General features: G+C 36.7%; 1 protein-coding gene and 2 pseudogenes across 3 annotated transcripts in view; all 3 read left to right on the top strand.

Annotated features, from left to right (window-relative positions):
• SPTLC1 (serine palmitoyltransferase long chain base subunit 1) overlaps positions 1 to 19697 on the top strand; it is a 55910-nt gene extending 36213 nt beyond the window's left edge. For 2 of the 3 annotated variants that reach the window (XM_039852181.1, XM_039852179.1), the window contains 7 exons: positions 4881 to 4988; positions 7062 to 7157; positions 7483 to 7579; positions 8958 to 9012; positions 12761 to 12878; positions 16644 to 16717; positions 18294 to 19697. In XM_039852181.1, coding sequence (XP_039708115.1) covers positions 4881 to 4988; positions 7062 to 7157; positions 7483 to 7579; positions 8958 to 9012; positions 12761 to 12878; positions 16644 to 16717; positions 18294 to 18387 — 642 coding nt within the window. In that variant the 3' untranslated portion in view covers positions 18388 to 19697. Of the gene's footprint in view, positions 1 to 4880; positions 4989 to 7061; positions 7158 to 7482; positions 7580 to 8957; positions 9013 to 12760; positions 12879 to 16643; positions 16734 to 18293 lie in introns of all 3 variants that reach the window. The other variant, XM_039852180.1, reaches the window with a different exon arrangement.
• On the top strand, positions 13249 to 13367 carry LOC120594171 (uncharacterized; annotated as a pseudogene).
• LOC120594164 (uncharacterized) lies at positions 15659 to 15777 on the top strand (annotated as a pseudogene).
• Positions 19698 to 21993: the final 2296 nt, after the last annotated feature.

Raw genomic sequence — 21993 nt, 5'->3', positions numbered from 1 at the left:
TCCTAAAGTTGAGAACTTTCATCTTTTCACTTAAAGGAAGCACTTTACAGCTTCTCTTTGGCATAACTGAATTGCCAGCATCACTACTCTTGCATTTTGGGGCTATTATTAAGTAAAATCAGGGTTACTTGAGCACAAGCACTGTGATATCATGATAGTTGATCTGGTAACCAAATGCTCCTAAGCGACTAGCGGAGTGTCTACAGTGTGAATACGCTGGACAAAGGATGATTCATGTCCCAGGCAGGACAGAGTGGGATAGCTCAAGATTTCATCACACTATTCCAAAGAGTACACAGTTTAAAGCTTATGAATTGTTTATTTCTGGAATTTTTCAATTAATATTTTTGAACTGCAGTTGGCTGTAGATAACTGAAACCACAGAACATAAACTAAGCCTAAGAGGGGACTACTATATTACATGACCTTTTGTGTCTAGATTCATTCAATTAGCTTAATGTTTTCATATTTCATCAGTACTTCATTCTTTTTTAATGCTAAGTAATATTTCATTTTGTGGATATTTGGCATTTTGTTTATCCATTGATAAATATTTGGATTGCTTCCACGTTTTAGCTGTTATAAATAGTGCTGCTATAAACATTTGTGTACAAGTATTTGTCTGAGTCCTTGTTTTCACTTTTCGATTCCTTTGTGTATATACCTAGCACTGTAATTGCTGGGTTACATAGAAATTTTATGTTTTACTAAGGAACTGCCATACTATTTTTCATAGTGGCTGTACCAGTTTATATTCCCACCAGCAATGGAGGACGGTTCTAGTTTCTCCAAATCTTCACTGACACTTACTTGTTTTTTTTTTAATTTTTGACCTCATAATAGATGTAAAGTATGTGGTTTTAATTTGCATTTCTGAAATCGCTAATGACATTTAGCCTCTTTTCTTGTATTTGTTGGCCATTTGTGTATTTTCTTTAGAAGTATGTTTATAGAAGTCTTTTGTACATTTTTATATTGGGTTGTTTGTATTTTTGTCATTAAGTTATAAAAATTCTTTATACATTCTGGACACTAGACCCTTATCAGATATATGCTTTACAAATATTTTGACCCATTCTGTAGTTTAACTTTTCATTTCCTTATAGCGTCTTTTAATGTACAAAAGTTTAATTTTGATGAAGTACAGTTTATCTAGTATTTTGTTGTTGCTCATACTGTTGTTTTTGGTGTCTTATCTAAAAAATCTGTCGTGAAATCTAGTGGCATGAAGATATATCTCTGTGTTTTCTTCTAAGAGTTTTATAGTTTTAGCTCTTATTTTAGTTCTTGGAATCATTTTGACTTAGTTTTTGTATATGCTATGAGGGAGGGGCCCACCTTCATTATTTTGTATGTGGTTATCCAGTTGTCTCTGCACCATTTGTTGAAGAAACTATTGTTCTCACACTGAATGGTCTTGGCACCCTTTGTCAAAACTCAATTAACTGTAGTTATATGGGCTTATTTCTAGACTCTAAATTCATTCTATTTGTTTATATTTCTATCTTTATGTCAGTACCACACAGTCTCAGTTACTGTAGCTTTATAGTAAATTTTGAAATCAAGACATGTAAGTTCTACAGCTTTGTTCTTTTTAAAGATTGTTTTGGTTATTTGGGGTTCCTTGAAATTCCATTTGAATTTTAGGATCAGCTTTCCCATTTCTACAAAAATTCCATTAAATTTTCATACGAATTGTATTGAATATATGGATGGATTGCTCTGAGAAGTAATAATATTAATAATATTATGTCTTTTAATTCATGAACAGGAAATGTGTTTTCATTTATTTAGATTGTCTTTAATCTCTTTGAGCAATGTTTTATGGTTTTCACTATACAAGTCTTGTACTTCTTTGGTTAAATTTATTCCTAAGTATTTATTCTTTTGGATGCTGTTATAAATGGAATTGTTTTCTTAATTTCTTTTTTGGATTGTTCATTGCTAGTATCTAGAAATACAACTGATTTTTGTGTATTGATCTAGTATTGTGCAACTTTAGCTGAACTTGTTTATTAGCTCAAATAGTATTTTTGTGAATCTTATTCTATATATAAGATGATGCCATCTGTGAATAGGTACGGTACTTCTTCCATTTCAATTTGGATGTCTTATATTTCTTTTTCTTGCCTTATTGCTCTGGATAGAACTTCCAGTACAATATTGACTAAAAGTGGCGAGAGTGGGTATCATGTCTTGTTTCTGATCTTAGGAGGATGCTTTCAGGCTATTACCACTGACCATATGTTAGCTGCGGGTTTTCCATAAATGTCCTTTATCAAGTTGAGGAAGTTCCCTCCTATTCCTAATTTGTTGAGTGTTTTTGCATGAAAGGTTTGGATTTTGTCCAATGCTTTTTCTGCATCAGTTGTATTATTATGTGGTTTTCCTTCATTCTGTTATTATGATGTATTACACTGAATGATTTTCCTATGTTGAACCATCCTTGCATTTGACCATTGAAATTTGAATCTACGCTAAGCAAAATAAGTCAGATGGAAAAAGTCAAGAATCATGATTTTTCAGATATAAAATTGAAAGCAACAAACAAAAACTCATAGATACAGACAACAGTATGGTGGTTACCAGAGGGAAAAGGGGGAAGGGAGTATAAAAGGGTAAAAGGGGTCAAATAAATGATGATGAAGGAGATTCGACTTTGGGTGGTAAACACACATGCAAGATACAGATAATGTATTATAGAATTGTACACTCGAAACCTATATAATTTTATTAAACAGTGTCACCCCAATAAATTTAATAAATTAAAATATTGCCTCAGAATAAAATTGAAATCTGTATATATGAAAAGCACTACACTGACGTTGACACTCATTAATTTTTTTCTTTTAGACAATAAAAAATTAATAGCACTAAAAATAAATAAGTTTGAATCACTGAGCCCATCAATCAAATAAATTTAAGGATTTCATATCTTATTTTTAAAATTTTTCACTATTTTTTGAGAAAACGTAGGTACATCCTAAATGTCAATAAAAGAGGTGTATTTATTCACCTCTCCTTGTTTTTGTGAGTATCAAAGACTGATAGAATAATAAGAGAGAGAGAGAGAGTGGGCCAAAAGATACTAGAAATGTATGCTATAGTGCTGCAATAATAGAACAGAGCCGATGGGCAAGCAATGAAACAGCCAAGCAATGAAACAAAACATAAAGTGTAGGAATAGATCAAGTATATATAAGTATTGAGTATGTAAAGATATACAAATTAGGGTTTGACTCTGGGATTACTTTTCTTTCACTGACTTGTCTATTTGTGTAACAGTACTATCATAAATGTATGCAGAAACATGTTTTTAGAAACTATCTCATTTATATTAATGGATAGAAAAGAGTCATTGTTGAAAAGATTTGATTCTCCCCAAATGAGTTTATTCATTTTTAATGAACATTCAGCAAAAAGCCCAGTGAGGCCTCTTTGGGCTTTTTGATATCAATTAGCAAATACGATATTGATTAGCAAGATTAGCCAATAAAATCTTGATAATTAAAAAATAAATTATCTGAGATGTGTTATGGGACATCAAACCATCTTATACATTTTGTGCATTGTTTCTGTGGTTTCAGTGGAAAAAGATCTTAGTAATTAAATCTTCATGAATTAAAAGTATGATGCTGGCACAGGAAAAGATGTATGAGTCACAGGAATATTTGACATGTCAATTTCTCATATATATATAAATTCAATGGTTAATAATCACTATATTTAAATTCACCTGTGAAACTGATCTCATACATATCATATAGGAGTAAATCAATTAAACATTGGGGGGTCTATAAACATGATATGTTCAACTCAATGTGTAAACAAAAAAATAACATGAAATAGTTAGAAAAATGTAGAGGTAAATGTGCATCTGAACCTTTGATGGGAAAGGACTTTCTTATAAGCCTGAAAGCAAAGGGGAAAACAGATGGGAAGATATATTGATGAAAGCTTTCTGCATTACAAAAAATGCTATGAATCCAAATTAAAACACAGTGCCACTAAGGGAAGAATGCATACATTTCTCCAGGAGTTTTTATGTAATCAGATCAGTATTTAACAGATAGATTACATATCTATACTCATAATATCTTAACATTTCCCTCTGTAAAAATTGGCATTGTGCTCTCTGTATTACTGAGTTAAATTGAATTATTTTAGAGTATCTGAAGTACAGTCAGTTTTTATTGTTCGTGGTAGTTATGTTCTATAAGCATGCTGCAAATAATAAATTACGGAATTTTGAACTGTTGTTCCTAGGACAAGCACAGAGTTAGTTTTCTGCAGGCCTCTGTTTATATTTTCATCAGTTGCTCAATATATAACCTCATTTTATATGTTTCTGTTTAAAGACACCTTATTTAATAAATATTGTTGATTCATTCACATCGAATTCGTAGCCAACAACATAACTCATGCCTGAATGAAGCTTATCTAACGTATTTTCTCCATAAGGCACATCACAGCCTTATTCACTTAGGGACACTAGACAGTATTTCAATATTATACTTGGGCCATTCTAAACAAGATTACCAACAAAAATCACAAAATGCAAAAAAAAAAACATGGCAATAAATAGACTGTGAAAAGGACAGTTACTTACAATATAAGCTGAAGCAGTCACCTGTTAAATGTCCATATCAGGTGTCTCAAGAGTTTTCACCACTCTGCTCCTATGCTCTGAGTATTAATTTTGGGGTTGCAAATAAATTTTAGCAAGTAGGCAGATTCACAAATAAGAATCCTCCTATGTTGAGGATCAACGGAACATGGTTTTTTCTCCTTTTCATTTTAGGTTCAATTTTGTTCTTCCCTGTATGTTTTATTTGTTGCTAATTGTTAGTATCTTAAAGTTATGTTTTATTAACATTTAGGTGAGGTTAAAATACAAATACAAAGCTAGGATCTTCCTGGAGGAAAGTCTTTCATTTGGAGTCCTGGGGGAGCATGGCCGAGGAGTCACCGAACATTTTGGAATCAATGTAAGTTCTCCTTTTTAGAACATTCCCTCATATTGAAAATATGTGGTTCTATTCTGCTGGGTAGGTTTATAGGCAACAGACAGTGCTCCTCATGGATGTACAGGGCTGTGCAGCTCTAACGTCTGTCACTTCACTGCGCTCATAGAGAGAATCAGGTCAGTCAGATCAGGGGGCCTGTCTTCCCTCAGAACCTGTAAACTCAGAGTGGCTAATCATATAGAATTTGTCTTCTGTTTACATGGTAGCTTTTGATCCTGGCTTTCAGTGTTTCTCCTTTAGAAACAGTTAAATATGCCTTCTGTTTTTTTCTTAAAGTCAGTAAGAATTGCCTAAGTAGTCCTTAGAAAGTATATATGATGGCAGTGAAAGGATGTTCTTTTTAATATTCAAAGTTCTATATTTTCTGTAATTTGTGTGTATGGGGGTGATAGAGTCATGCCTTTATAGATATGTAGTATCAGAAACACCACTGGCACGAATTCACAAAGCCCCTTTAAAGTCCCAGACAACTGGAGTGAGTTTGTCATGTTTTCTTTTGCTGAAGAAAAGTGAGCCCCAGCTGTTCCCAATCTTAGTGGTTTGTGCTCCTAATGCCTCAGGGAGGAGCAAGTTGGCCATCTGGAGAACCATCTTTACTCTCTACTGTGTAGTCAAGTTCAAGGAAGCTTTTCTCCAGATCTTGTGCATAAAAGTTTTGCAACCTGTGTTAAGAAGTTCAACTATAAAACATAAAATCACCTTAGATTAACTGCATCTCACTACCCATAACAGACCTAGAAAAGTTAGATTGACACATGCTCTTCAGAGACAAACTGACATTTGGCAGTTACGTGCACTGAGAAATCAAAGATAAATGGAAAGAAACATAATTCAAAATTTACAATAGAAAATTTTAAAGACATGAAAATTTTAAAGAAGCAAAAGTCACTAATATCACTATTTTAGTTTTCTAACTGCTTTCAGCAGTTGTCACAGAGATAATATGTATGAGGGCTTTAGTAAGTACAGAGTGTATAGTCCTTATTTGGATCCCGATTCAGACAAATACTGTAAAACAAAAACAAGCTTTGTGAGACATGTTTAACCACCAAATATTTGATGATTTTAAGAAATTTTTTACATGCCTTTTAGAAATACACACTGAAATATTATAGATGAAACCATATGAAGTCTGTGATTTGCTCCAAAGAAACAAGAATAATCAGGGGCTAGACATGGAACAAGACTGTCCCTGATTTGATAATTATGGGATTCTTTCTTCTGTTCTCTCTCTACTTTTGTGTATTTTGAAATTTTTCATAATAATAGGTTTTTTTAAAAAAAATGGATAAGAGTGCACAGGTTTCTTTGTTGGATCTCTGGAACACTTAGAAAAACACCAGATGTGATTTGACTAGTCATTATCATGGCCATCAGTGAGTAATTATTGAATGGCTGCTCCATAGCCATAATGGAACTTGGTTCTGGGGGCTGGCACAGAAAGTGAGGATCAAAGGAATACTGTGGAGCTGAGATGATAGTGGGAACTCAGAAGCCCACGGGGCACATTAGGTTTATCCAATTGCCCAGTTTGTCTAGTTTGGTCAAAGAATTTATTGCAATGTGTATTTGGATAAATTGATTTTATTTTTGAAAGATGAAGGGTAAATGGAATGCAAGGAGGGATAAAGTGCTCAAAACTGATAGATTTTTATTTACCTCAAGTACCTTCTGTGGAAAAGGTTAGGAAGTGATCTTACTTTTGTGCTTCTGAATATTTTTAGTATCATATAGCTTTGGATTTCATCTTTTAATTTATCTCTCTCTTCCATTGTGTATAAATTTTGAATGCATGATGAAATGGCAAAAAGTTTAAAGCAAGACACTTTCAGGCAGCCTTTGAGACATCAGTCAATCCTTTTAATGATAGATTTTGTGTGGTTTATCTTCTGTTCTCATATAAGTAGTTTGTAGAATCCAGATTTGACATGATTAGTGATGAAACTGTCTCTAGGCTTGACATTGGTCTTTTTGTTGTTCTTGTTGTTGTTTTTTAATTGAGGAATAATTGGCACTGTCCCTCTTTTCTGGCAGATCGATGATATTGATCTTATCAGTGCCAACATGGAGAATTCACTTGCTTCTATTGGGGGTTTTTGCTGTGGCAGGTCTTTCGTAATTGACCATCAGGTAGGTTCTTTTTAAAAACAAAAGCAACTGAAACTCATTGCCCTGTCACCTCAGAATGTAACTCGTAATTACAATATTTCATTCAGAGTTTACCACAATTTTTATTTGAGTCAATTTGTTAAAATATTTATATTTAGAAAATATCTCCTTTTTAAGAAAATGTCTTGTTTTTGTTACATGTGTGACTTTTATACATGCCTGGATCTTACTATCCCACCACTTGCACTTACTGTTCAGTAGGTGATGCAGAGATTTGGTGCCTTTAGATGTTTTAGCCAAAAAATAAAGAGAAATATATTTATGTTTTTAACTTGTTTCTTCTCAGCGACTTTCCGGTCAGGGATACTGCTTTTCAGCTTCATTACCTCCCCTGTTAGCTGCTGCTGCAATTGAGGCCCTCAACATCATGGAAGAGAATCCAGGTATAACCTACAAACCCAGGAGGTCAAAGACATTGTAGATTATGTTAGCCATGCTCCTGGTGTGCTTTTTGGAGGAATTACCTAGAAGAAATGATTTATCAAACAAAAGTCTGGCTCGGAATTTCATTATCAGGCATTTATAGAAAGAACAACAGAGAAGCAGTTGTTCCTACCTCAGAGATTAGCTTTAGAGTTTCTCCCCTGGTCCCAGGGCTGGAGCCAACGCAACTGGCTCTCTTGGTGGGTGAAGATTCCCAAAGGAGGGGTTCAGCTCTGGGCCACTTATCTTTAGGTTTATCATTTTTTTGAGAAATTTGCTGAAGTATGCTACTAATTTTTGTAATATATAATTTTATAACTGTTGTCTAGTTTCCCCTTCAGCCTTTGAGTCATCAGTTGGCACCTAGTTTACCAACCACTGAAGCTTACTTAACAGACAAAGTTGATTAAATTTAAAGTGTGGCTTATGGCTATGATCGTGCCTCTTCACCAAAGCCTAAAACAGTAAAAGCACTACCTGGTATTTCTGAATTTTAAATTTTCTAAATTTCTAAATTTTCAACTTTAGTTTTAATTCAGAGGATCAAGAAATGTGTTTCTGTGTGCATGTTCATATGCTTGCTTGTCAAATAGACTGGCCCCTTCAGTCTTCCACTCAGTTATTTTAGTTTCCAAATTTTTCTTGAGTAAAGGGAAAATATCAAGGAAAAGATTACTACAGTCTCTATCTTTTACCAAATTGTTTAGGGCCCAGAAATAAGAAATATATTTGTACTTTTATTCTTAGCCAGTTTGTTTGTAGTGTTGATAAAAACGAGAGGCATTGTTTTGTTGTAGAAAACCTCATCCCCAATTTTGCTGAAAGCAGAGTGAGGAGGTGTCAGTATGTACCAAGAACAAAAGCTTGTGTCTTCAGAGGAGTTACTGGCTGTCTATTTGTGTATTATTAATATATAGAAGGATTTGCAGCATTTTAATTTGATGAACTTGAACTGAACTTTAAAAAATATTTTTAGATTAGTAATATCAGATTTTCCGAATTTACAATTGACCCTTGAACAGCACAGGTTTGAACTGCACGGGTCCACTGATGCACAGTTTTTTTTAATAAATACCTATATTGTTTTCGATCCGTGGTTGGAAGTCCAAGGATGCAGAAAGCTGACTATATGCATTGATTTATGTCATTTTATATAGGAGACAAGCATTCGTGGATTTTGGTGTCCTTGCAAATACCAAGGGACAACTTAAGTTTTGGGGGAATCAAATGTCATACTCGAATTTTCAACTGTGCAGTGGGTTCAGTGTCCCTAATCATCCCACTCCCTCATACTGTTCAAAGAGCAGCTGTACTATCAAATGTATTTTTTTCATTCAGGTATTTTTGCAGTGTTGAAGCAAAAGTGCAAACAAATTCATAAAGCTTTACAAGGGTAAGTTTTATATGTTTTCAACAAACTTAAAGTTAATCCATACCACAGTTAAACAACTAATGAAAAATTTGTATATCATCTCTTTGGTTTTGAATACATTTGATAGACTTGGGTCAGTTTGACTGAATTGCAACTAAAAAACCAAAAACTCAGTTCACTCAAATGTGTGTATATGAAACCAGAACATCTGTTGTATTGTTTTAAAAAATCATGATTTTGTTTTTCTAAAAATGATAGATTGATAAAATATTATAGCAATATAGAAGATACAAAGATGAAAAGAACAAATAATCTGACATTCTACCACCAGAAATAACCTACAGATGCCTACAGATTCCTAAACACTGAAGAATCTCTCCACATCTGTACAAATGAAAGGATATGCTTATATGCTATGTAATTAAATGACAGTGTGTTCATACTGTCCGTGTTACTTTTAGAAAATTATTAAGTTTTCAGTTAATACAAGATAAAGAAACAAATGAACCATATGAGTGGTTTGTTTTTATTTGTTTTAACTACATTTTCTTTAAGATTGCTCTGGAGTTGAGAAAAAACTTCAGGTTGGTAACATCTTCAGGCAGATTCTTGGTGTTAGAGAAAATGATCTCACATTGCCCAGGGTGTTTGTTTTTGCCTTTTCCTGAGGAGAAACATGCCGTTTTGGTCGTGAAAGTCCTCTCTCCATTGCCAGAAATGGAAACTAAAAACTTTTCTAAAAGAAAAGGACAGTTGAAAAATGAGCAGATCACAGCTGTTCCAGATAAAGTAAGGACAGAAATAATGAAAGTTCTGGGTGTGTCTACATAATAGTAATACAAGTTCTTGCATGATTTATGGTAGAGAGATATTACTTATATTGGTTCCAGTTACATTGGTTTATAAAATATTAATATACCGACATAGGCCAGCACATTGGAGTCACTATAAATTCAGGAACGTGCCCTTTATTCTGTCTGGAAGTGTTAATGTGTTTATTTTATAAATCCAGTCCTTTGCTTATTTTCATCTTTTATAGCTTTTCATCTCTGCAATGTCCCTAACCCTCTCACTCCACCAACTTTTAGCTGACAGTCTTGTCTCTCACTGTCACTTGGAAACTCCCTCATTTTCCTTAACAAATCTACACACCTACAGGTGTCTGAACTAGTCTTACCCTGTGTTACAAAGATATTACTCTAACCATAACGCTTTTCTTTCTAAAGATCGAGTACCCTTGGTTGTCCCTCTCATTTGTAATGAGTCTCTCCTCTTTCCTGAGTCATGCGATTAGCATTCAGGTACACTCTGCCCTCTCAAATTCCTCTTTCCATGACCCCCCTTTTCCTCTAGCAGCTAGCCTGTCGCTCTGCTTCTCCTTGTAGCTAGTTGTCTCCAGAGTTGTTTGTGTTTTGTACACATCCTTCTCATTTACACTTGAAACTACTGAATCTGCCTCTGTTCTTATACTTTACCCAGATTGTTCCTGTAGAGGTCACCAATGACTCCTTGTTGCTAAATCCAGCATACAATCTTCAGAGCTCACCTTACTTACCTCATTAGCCTTCAACACTGTTGACTGCTCTTTCCGTCTTGCAGCTCTTTATTTCTTTGGATCCTGTTACACCACACTATGGTTTTCTTCTGCGTCTTTGAATCGCTTCATCTTGGTCTCCTTTGAAGCCTTTCTTTTAGCATCATCCTCATCAGCAGGGCTTAGTCTGTGGTATTCTTTTCTCTGTCACCTCCTTGGAGAACTGTGTTCTTCCACCCCTGGAGATTCAGATTGTTTCATGATACATGTATGTGGGCAACTCCCAAATTTGTATCTCCAGTCTGTCCCACTCATTAGGGTTCCAGTTCTCATATCCAGTGGTTTACTCGGTTTTTCTACTTGAAGGAATCTGTAGGCATCTCATACTAAACACACAGTAAGGCAGGTATGGAAGCACATCGCACAGGTATCTAGATGTTTAGAGGGAACAAGAGATGAAACAGCAAGGAGGCCAGCGTGGCAAGGGGGAAAAACTGGGGGAACATAGTAGAAGATAAGGATAAGATGATGAGACCAGGGCATGCTGGGCCTTGGAGACCACAACCAGAACCTAGCTCACATGAGAAGCCATGGCTTTGTTCTAACCAAAAGAGTGGTGTGATGTGACTAAACTTCTGTCTTAGCAAAATCGTTCTTGATTTGTGAAAAATATTAGATTAGATCAGATCAGATTAGATTAGATTACGCGGTGGCAAGTTTGGAGGCAAGGAGAACCAGTCAGGAGATTATCACATTACTGTGTGCAAAAGGTGATGGTGACTCTGACCTTCATAGTAGTAGTGGGAAGTGTTTGGATTTTGAAGGTAGAGCTTTAAAGAGGTGCGGCCAAAGTTGGGAGGGAGTCCTGCCCAACTTTGAAGAAACAAATATCAAGCCTGGTCTTATACAGTGGCTTCATAAAGCAGGAAAAGTAGAAAAACTGCTCAATCATTTATTGAAGCTACCAAAATACTGATTCCTAGGCTGGTACAAAATACGATTTTATGATTCAAATCCTCACCCTGGTTTATTGAGAAATCATAGCATGGTGTATTACCTTTGAAAGCCAGATGACTTTAGCTTCCAGCACTTCACATGATAACGTGACATGTGGTGCTCACTGAGTAAAAGCTGTTGAGTCCTAGACGTATTTGAGAAATCAAATATGCTACCAAGTGCTTTCTGTACTCATTCCATTCTAAGAGAAAAACACATCTTTCAAGGTAAAACAAACTAAATGAAAGCAATCTAAAATGTTTAGCCTAATTTGAGATAAATAAGTATTACCATTTGTGTTCTAGGAGGTCAAAAATCAAACAGTATTTTTATTATAGGATAAAATAGACTTGACTAAATGAACCTGACTAAATACAGTTCTCATGACATCCATAATAATCATTTGAAAATACAGGGTTTCATACTTAAAGAAATGTCTTTCTCTCTGAGAAGCAGCAGATCTCTATGCTGTTAATCGTAAGAAAGAAGAAAATAACTGTTAACTCAAGTAAAATTTAAAATTAAGCATGCAAATAATAAGGGAACTTTTTAATCTAAAGCTGTTACTGGTAGTCAAATTATAACACTTTCAATGTCAGAAATCATCCCTATAATTTATGAGAAGACAAGATACAAACTAAGGACTACGTAAGGAAACATCATCAACTGTAATAAGTAGTCCATGAAGGAAACAAACAGAGGAGGTAATAGAAAATGATGACGCAGACCCTTTCCTAAAGTGGATGATGAGGGAAGCCCCTGGGAAGTGATACTGGGGCTGGGACCAGGTGTGTCTGGCTCTAGCAGTGGAAGAATGGGAGAACAGATGAGGAAAGGAAATGACAGGGCTGAGATCTAAGGGCTGAGCAGCCTATGAGGAGTGGCCACCTGAGCCAAGGTGGGTGAGGGAGCAGGGCCTGCACACCTCCTGGTGAGAAACTAGAGATGACTCCTGTGCTTCTGTGACATGTGAACCAGAGGTAACCACGAGAGTAGGTGCCTCCCTCCCTGCAGTGTACACAGTAACAGCATTCCAGGGTCCTAGAGTAGGAGCACTGCATTTAACCTTTCTTTGTCAGAATCGGAACCCCACCACAGGATATTTCCCGTAAAAGTCACAGGTTTCTGTTACATTTATTAATGCAGACTTTGTTAAAATTATTTGTATGAGAAATATCTGAGCCTGGGAGGGATTTATGCTTTGATTTGTGTGTGTTTGTATATGTTTCCCTTCTTCAGCATTTCTGGATTAAAAGTGGTGGGGGAGGCAGTTTCTCCAGCATTTCACCTGCAGCTAGCAGAGAGCACTGGATCAAGAGAAAAGGATGTTAAACTACTTCAGGAAATTGTAAATCAAGTAAGTATCTAGTTAATCAAGTGAATCTCCTTGTACCACCCCTCCCCTGATCCCAAGCAGTTTTTTAATGTCATTTTTAAGACAGCTCTCTTTGCCCCCAGGGATAGGGTGTAACAAGTGGCTGGCCACCCCTTTCGGAGAATTGTTCTGATGCCCAGCCTTGCCCGTGTCTGACTCTGCCTGTAGTATGTCTCTATGACAGACACAGTTCATCCCATTGGGTCCATTTTTATATCACATCAAAGGGTTTTCACCTCTTATTGAAGGTGTTGTGTTCTGTGCCACACTGTATTAAAATTAACTTCGCTTCTTCTCTGAATAACTAGCCTTCCAGAAAACCCATTCGCTTACTATTTAGAAAGCCAGGCTTGTCTACGGCCATGCTACCCTCAACAAGCCCGATCCCATCTGATCTTGGAAGCTAAGCAGGGTCAGGCCTGATTAGTACTTGGATGGGAAACCACCCAGGAAGACCAGATGCTGTAGGCGTAAAAAATAAAAAATAATAATAATAATAAGGGATTGTAAGCTGACAAGATCCTTGCAATCTGTGAGGTCAACCAAGGGTTGCCTCGCCTAAAAATAAATAGATTAGATAGAAGGAGAGAGAACGCGCACGCGCGCGTGCACTCGAGCAAGCAAGCCAGGCTTTCTGTATATGTGCGGGTATGGCATTGTGTATAGTGACAGACTGCATGCAGCACTGAACAGCTGACTGTCAAGGAGTGAACCCCCAGCACAGCTCAGAAACAGGCCATAATACTCTTATAACCAAAAAGGAAGAAGACCACTTTGTTGCCATGCCTGATTTGGGAAGTTGATTTCAATATCTTTATCATCTTAAAGTCAATTTACTACTAATCTTATTAATCAGAAAATGTTCACTGGGGAAGACCACTCGCCCTTCTCTGTTCGGCAGAGCTACGTTCCTTGGCATCCTCCATGCTGCCGCTCCCCCTCAAAACTGTCCAGTGGCCCTGCAGCTCCGTGAGCACATGTGCCCAGGGGTGGCACTGCCTTTTACTTGAATCTGAAATGCATTTACTATGTATTTGAAAGCAAAAATGGGCTATATTCTTTTCCCTTATCCTACTTGTTCCTGTTGACATTCTGGAGGCTCCTCTCCAAGCCCCTGCTGCCCAGAGTCAGGGTAATTGTGATGGCTGCCGTCTGTCATATGCCTTCTTCCAGCTGTGGCTCATGGAGGTCAGACCCTCGCCTATAGTCACGTGGCTATGGAGACCACAGTGTGAAACCATCCTCTGGCTTCACAGCTTGCTTTGGGCATCCTGTGCCTACAATGTATGAACCGTATCACCTAGAATAACAGATTCCTGGACAGGTTCATACACTTTGTGGCCTTCTGGAGTCAGTCATCTTAAAAAGCCAAAATAAAACCAAACCCATAATGTGAGATTCCTAATTAAGAAAACGTGTCAGCTTACAAAGGATTGGGCTGGAGTGAGGGCTTATGCCTTGCTGAGTAAAGAAATATCATAGATGTCTCCTCAGGTACACCTCTGCAAAAGTGAAAAAAGGCAGGTCTTTAAAAGGACAGACATCCCATAGACCACATTTACTGCCTTGGTGTTTTTATCGTAATGTCACTTAAATGCTTACAGACATAAAAAGAAGTACAGCATCCTTGAGATTACAGTTCGTATACAAATGTGATACCAAAACAAGTTTATAAATTAAGTAGAAGCTAAACAGACGAGGCATTAAAAGTCAAATTCATCACATTGCCTCCATGTGACAGCAAGTTTGTTTCCTAAACTGGATTGCCCTGGTGGTATGACAGACGCAACTGGTGCAGAGCAGGCCTTTGAAGCTGCATGTCCCATGTTGGAGTCTACAGGGACACCTAAACCTCCTCAGGACAATTCTCTGAACACGCTTTGTATGCGGGACATGGGCCTTCTCTAGATGCCATATGGGATGTCATGTCCTTGTTAAATCCACATCTGTTCTTTTCTCACTAGACAGCAACAGGTTAGGTCTTACTACTATATGCAGAGAGACACACAGAAGAGGGCAAGTGAATGAAATGACTGGATACTAATATATTCCACTTACACAGATTATCCTCATAATGGAAAAGAGAATGTGAAAGTCACTGGACAACTCACAGGTCACCAAATACTGTCTGGGCCCCAGCACGACATGGGCTGTCTTCAAGAAATCATCTTGAGAACTGAATGAGAAGAGAACATAGTCTTTGGAGAGGGAACAAAATACTGGCTGGAAACTGCATTTGTAGGAAGGAAAAAGAAAGTTTTTACCGTTTCTTGGCGTCATCACAGCTTCCATCTTAAAAATCCTTTGTCCCACTCCTCTCTTTCTTTTCAGTATTTGAGAGAGAGGAAAGAATCATGGAATGTAACTTGTTTAAGCTTCGTAGAAGTCTTGTCAAGTTTTTGTTGAGTTGCTTGACAAAACACTGTTTTTACATACTGAAGGTTGGTTTATAATGTTCCTTAACTAGCCAGGGCTAAAATCAGCCAGTCCAGATGTTTTCAGGAGTGAACTTTTCCAGGTACACTTCCAGAATGTAGAAGCAGCACAAGTCTATCATCATTGCCTGGTATTGTTTTCCATATTTTCCTAGCAGAGAAAAACCAGCCTTGCAGCTTACAAAACAGCCCAGTTTCTGGCAAATGCTTTACTGCCACACACAGGGAATAATAGTTCTCTCCTTATACCACCACTTGCTCTGATTGATTCTTTTTTAAAAATATGATTCACGTACCATAAAAGTTACCTTTAAAATATACAGTTGAGTCTATGGCCATGCCACCCTGAACAAGCCTGATCCCATCTGATCTTGGAAGCTAAGCAGGGTCGGGCCTGGTTAGTACTTGGATGAGAGACCACCTAGGAAGACCAGGTGCTGTAGGCATAAAAAATAAGAGATTGTAAGCTGACAAGTTTCTTGCAATCTGTGAGGTCAACCAAAGGTTGCCTTGCCTAAAAAAAATAAATTATAAATAAATAAAGTATACAGTTGATTGGTTTTTCATATACTCACAAGATTGTGCATCCATCATTCTAATTCCAAAGCGTTTTCATCACCATAAAAGAACCCCCTGTAACCTACTACCTTGATCTGATTTTTACGCTTTATTTTGATAGAGAATGTTTTAGTTTTTTTGTTTTTTTGTTTTGTTTTGTTTTTTAATGTTGGCAGGTGGTTAATGCATGGGAAAGCCGTGCAAAACATTTGTGACACCAGGCTCTTCTGTGCCTGGTAGCACCTGGCAAAATGTAGCACACAGGAATCAGAGGTATTGCTAGTATTTGAAGTATGAGCAGTTTCTCTCCGAAATGTTCTGCTGGCGTTGTTCTTAAGTGCAACTCTTGGTTAGCCTACAGGGCTTTGCTGCCATTGTTCCCCTGTGTCCTAACTCTGTTTTGTCTAAAATGGTAACCACTAGCTACCTGTGACTGTTTAAACTTAAATTAAGTAGAACTAAAAACTCAGTCTCCCAGTGGCACTAGCCATATTTTAAAGTGCTTGATAGCCACGTGGGCTCATGGCTACTGTACTAGACAGTGCAGAACAAACACCTCCATCACTGTGGAAAATTCTATAGAACAGTGCTGCTCTTGATTATGTTGTGATATTTTAGTTTTATCTTCTAGCAGTTATAGTTGGAAAAATGAATTAAAATTACTGTTGAAGATAGCATTTCAGTATACCCCCCTGTTTTAATTATATAACAGTGTCTGCATCTAGATGCAAATGTATTCCTTTTCTTCATACAGTGCATGAACAGAAGCATCGCTTTAACTCAGGCACGTTACTTGGAAAAAGAAGAGAAGTGCCTCCCTCCTCCAAGGTTGGTGAATATTAAAGTATGACCTTATTTTCTTTCCTACTCTGAAATCTGTATGAAATGTGTTATGTTGTGAAATTTTGGGAAAGACTCACAGAGCAAGGAGGAATGTGTACCGTTAAAACATAGTATATCACCTGTTTTCTGTTCTTAAACTAGATGTTTTCAAATGATAACTGAAAATCCCCTCAGGACTCGCAGTACCCCCTTAGTTGACTTAAAGAAATGTCCGAGATATCAGAACAGACTGGGACAGTGGAAGTTTCAATTAGCAAATATCTACCACACCCCTGAAGTGGCACACACCATGCCAGCAGTTTTTACCTTGAGGACAGTCCTGCAGAGGGGCATATTCGGTCGCAGTGCTTACCTCATCTGTGGGTGGAACACCATGTGGGCAATTCATCCAGCAGATGAACTTACAAAACACCCATGAAATAAAGCAGTGGCAGGAAAAATTGAGGAATTCAGAAAGCCCTGCATAGGCATGCGCTTTGATTCATGATTTAACAAAACATCCTGCTCTCTAAGCACATCCAGTATAGTTGAAGGAGGTAGACACCCAAAGCATGGCATGTTCAGGGTCATGGCACAAGGGTAGTGAGGTCACGAAAGAGGAAACCATAGTTCCTTCTGGCCTAGGAGGGACTCAGATATCTGACAGCAGATAATGCATACGCCAAGCCCAGAAAATGGAATATGTGAGACGATCTCATGGGCATCAGCCTTTTAGCAGGGCATACCGTGGCATGGAGACCTCCAGGTGTGTAGCGGGAGCCAGAGCACAAGCTTGAGAGGCACCAGTGAGAGGGAACCTAGGGAAGGCCCCAGGAGTAGCTAGGGGCACCAGAGTCAGAGTGCTGTCCAGACATGGATGGCCAGGCCGAGATTCTGGAAGACCACTATAGCAGCAGCTCAGAAGCACCCTAAAGATCCTGCTTTCTTATTTCTAACACATCCAGAAGTATAATCCAATATGTTGGGAGAACAGGGGCCATGTTTATTTTATGCCCTGGGGCTCCATGCCCAGCACAGTACATCTCAGTAAATGTGTCCAGTGGATGAAGCAGATGTTTGCAGAGAGACAGAGGTAGAATTGCCCTGAGACGCTGTTATTTCTTGTCATTTCAATTTCCTGAAAATTTGAAAATGTCCGTCTTGCCCCAAAGTATTATAGAACTTCTACATGACTTACTGAATTATAAATATGAGCAATCAATTCATTAATTTGAGAAATTAGAGTTCTTGTTTTGGGCCTATAACTGCTTGAAGCATTAGATTATTTAAAAAGACCAAGTTTCCTCACATCCTGGGCAGAGCCCCACTGCAGGGTTATTTCAAGTAGACACATACTAACAGTCTAAGTGGGGAGTGGCAAACATCTGTAAATGGCCTGGTAATGAATGTTTTAGGCTTACAGGACACAGGGTCCCTGCCACACTTCCTCACCCTGACATAGAAGTGAGAAAACAGCTGTAGACAACAGGTCAGCTACTGAGTGGGCTGTGTTCCATTAGCTTCATTCACAAAAACCCGTGGCAAGCTGACTGGTGGATTTTTTGTGTCCTTTATTTCTCAGCATTAGGGTTGTGGTCACAGTGGAACAAACAGAAGAAGAACTGGAGAAAGCTGCATCCACAATCAAGGAGGTGGCCCAGGCTGTCCTGCTATAGTCTGTCTCAGGGCCTGGTGGTTGCCCTGCCACACAACATGTAGACAGGCCTCGGTATTGTTAGGAATGAGCGAGCCTTTTACCTGCATTGTTGCCAGATGCTGTGGATGTGGATTCGGTGTGCGACCTTGAGAAAGATGCTGGTTATTTTTACAAAGAAAACACATCTAAAAGCCCAGGAACTCTTTTTTTGTTTTTATTTTGATTTTTTTGTTTGTTTTTTGTAATGAAAACTAATGACAGCATATAACTGATATTTAAACCATGCTGTTTAGTACTATTTAAATGTTTTATTATACGAGTATTTTCTATTCTTTTTTTTTTGTTTTCATTATTTAAAAAATGGAGCTTCAGTTTATCTTCTCTCCTTCTGCTAGTGAAGATTCTCTAAGCACTCCTTAAGATTTCATAGAAAATTGTCTACAACATTACAGCTTAGAGGAACACTTCAGCATAGATGACACAAAATATATTCTTGAAGATCTAATTCAACCACATCTTTTACAGTCTTCATCGTGTGAAGCTCAATGGTGGCTACTATATAACGGAACACTTTTTGTGCAATTATTATAAACTTTATAAGATATTTGAATCCTGGAAATTTTATATACACTAAATATTGATTGCACACAATTTCTAACAGCTAATCTTAGCATCCCTAACCGGAGACTTGTCATTATACTTCCTATGTGAGCAATAATTTAAATCAGATACTATCTTATTTTAATATAATTGACCTTTACATTTATTATGTGTTGACCTCTACTCTGTTTTTAGGAAAGAGGGTTATTGTGATGATCCCAAATATAAATCATGTCCTCGGTATTTTAGAATATCTTCAGTATATTTCTCTTTTGTATGGTGGGTTTGCCTAGGGACATATAACTAGGATTTTTCTAAGCTAAGGAAAAGAATTCTTTTCTTTTCAGCTTATTAATTCCAAATATCTAAAAAATAATGTAAAGCACTATAAATAAACATTTTAAGCTGTACTTTAGCGGTTTTTTCTTTAGCAAATCATGTTAGGTGGTATAAATGTTTGTGATATGTGCCACAAGATGTTGCATAAATATTACACCATTATTCCTATCATATTAAAGGTAAAGGAAGAAAATTGTTTTTAAAAATGTCATTTTTATAATCTGTGTTCACCATCTTTTTAAATAACACATTTTTTAATGTTTGGTTTCGATTTTGCTTGAGATATTTCATATACGTGCCTTGTGATCGCTGCTGCTGCTTTAATGGATACAGTACTCTGGGAATGAATGTTTTATTTTTAATGAAATAAATCTACATTCCCGATAATGAGTCTATTTGTGTATGTAATGTATTCAACAGAATAGTCTCTTGCTTTTGTAAATCTAGAGTGGTATTGTTTGTGGGGAGGGGTATTTGAAAATATTAATTTATTTTCTTAGTATTTCAGTGTACAGTATCTGAAGTTTCCTAAGTTCTTACTAGTTTAAACCTTGGCTGCATAGAACTACAGAAACACCAGAACCATTATTTTATAAAGGGATGAGGATAGTAACTTTTCAGCTGCTTTTATACTTTCTAAGTCAAAATTGCAACATCTACATGTTTATTGCTACTTTTCAAAAGGGATTGGAAGTTCCTGGGAAAGATGGTGGAACAACACACATTGTTTAACTTCAATCCTTGAAACATACCAACAATTTAAACAAAAATAAAGTCTTTTTATTAAAACTATGGAGTGACCACAATCCAATAATGTACAACACCAAAAATATCTGCTAGAAATGATAAATTTGTATAAAAATGAGGCAGAATGCCAAGGAAAAAACAGTCTTCTCAAATATGAAGCAAGTTACAAATTTCTCTTAGTTCTGAGGTGCACTAGAATAATCCTCTTGAGAAAGGCAGTGGCTGTGGCAAGCAGCATTTGAATCATTGGGAGCCTATTTCCACTCAGCACAGTTGCCCACGGGGGAAGAAGACAAATGACTGCGCCCTTTTTATTGTCTACAGTGAGGTTTCAACTCAAAAAAAATTGGAGATTTGAGGCAAATCAAGTCAGAAAAGATAGCAGTACTTCCAATTCAGAACCCCACTAACTTGACCATGTGTGTTTATGTTAGGTACCACTAAAGAAAACAACTCTGCTGTCTGTAATATGCTATCAATTGTAAGATGCATTTCAATATCAGATAGTAATGTGAGTGAGAAAGGTTTGTCTTAAAATCTATGAAATAAGACAATAATCTGATGTGTGAACCTGATGTCATCTTTCCTTATGGACATAAAACCTTTGTCCCAGATGATTGATAGAGATGTTTGAGGAGAATCGTGGCCACCTAAATCTATCTCCATCTTCCTAAAACACTGTCTATATGGTGACATCAAACAACCATAACCCATACTTACAGTATGGATTCTGCTGTAGAGAGTACTTAAACTTTATTTCCCTACTTATTGCCTGATAAAGAGAATGGAGTAGGAGGCTTAAGGATGATGGAACACAAAAATTTATTTCTCAGCATCAACATACAAAGCAAAACAAAAGTGAAGCAGCATTTTCAAGAGATCCAAGGCAAAAAATGAAAGTGAATCAAGGACTTTATATCCAGAATAGCGGTCTTTCATGTAACAAGTTTATAGAAAAACAATTTAAAATTAGAGCTCAATACTGTGTTCATGAGCCTTTCCTGAAGAATCTACTCAGAGACAGCCTCATGTAATCCAGAAATAACAGAAAATTCCATCAAAAAGATAGATATGAGCAATGAATATAATTAGATACAAGACTAAAGATGGGACAAGTGGAAAAATAATATGTAAATGTTATATATTCTGACAAAGATGATACTAATATGGGAGAGAGGAAAAATGCAAACAAGCTCATTGTGAAGACATTGGGAGTTCAGGATATTTAGAACAAGGGAAATGCTAGAAGATTAAGAAAAAAAAGATTAAGGGCATTATAAGAAGTTATGAGTGTAAAGATAATTAGTATAGCCAAATACAAACCTTCATAGATTTTGTTTTAAGCAAAATAAATTAAACCTCATACAAGGAAAAATAAACTATAACACCTTATACACAGTTAATACAATGAATAGAATGATTTGAGACCAAACATAAATCATGCCAGTAAATGTGCTTTCAATTAATGCCCACTCCAAGAAAAATTTTTAAATTGGTCCGCAAAGCAAAATACAACTCTATGCTATAAACAAGAAACAAACCAAACTTAATTACTCAGAAAGTCTGAACATAAAGAAAAATGGAAACAAAAGAGATAGAAATTCTGATATTTCAAGGTAGAATTCAGACTAATAGGCATTAAGCATGTTTTGCTAAAGGGCACAATTCAAAATCATATAACAGTTATGAATAAATATCACAACCCACAGTCTCAAAACAGATACCATAGAGATTCAAGGGAAAGTAGAAATACACTTAAGAGTAGGAGGTTTCGACTTTTAGTCCAACAAATGTCAAGTAGGAAAAAAGGCTATAGATGACCTAAGCAACATAATAAGATAGGTCATATAGCAATACATCAAGTTTACACCAGATATTAGAGAAAACCTTATTCTCAAACAATTTTGCAAATATTGATTACACACTAGAAAGCATGAAT

This window comes from Pteropus medius, unplaced genomic scaffold, assembly GCF_902729225.1.
Source record: "Pteropus medius unplaced genomic scaffold, Ma_sr-lr_union100, whole genome shotgun sequence".
In the NCBI taxonomy this organism is placed as follows: domain Eukaryota; kingdom Metazoa; phylum Chordata; class Mammalia; order Chiroptera; family Pteropodidae; genus Pteropus; species Pteropus medius.
This window is presented reverse-complemented; position numbering and strand designations above follow the sequence as displayed.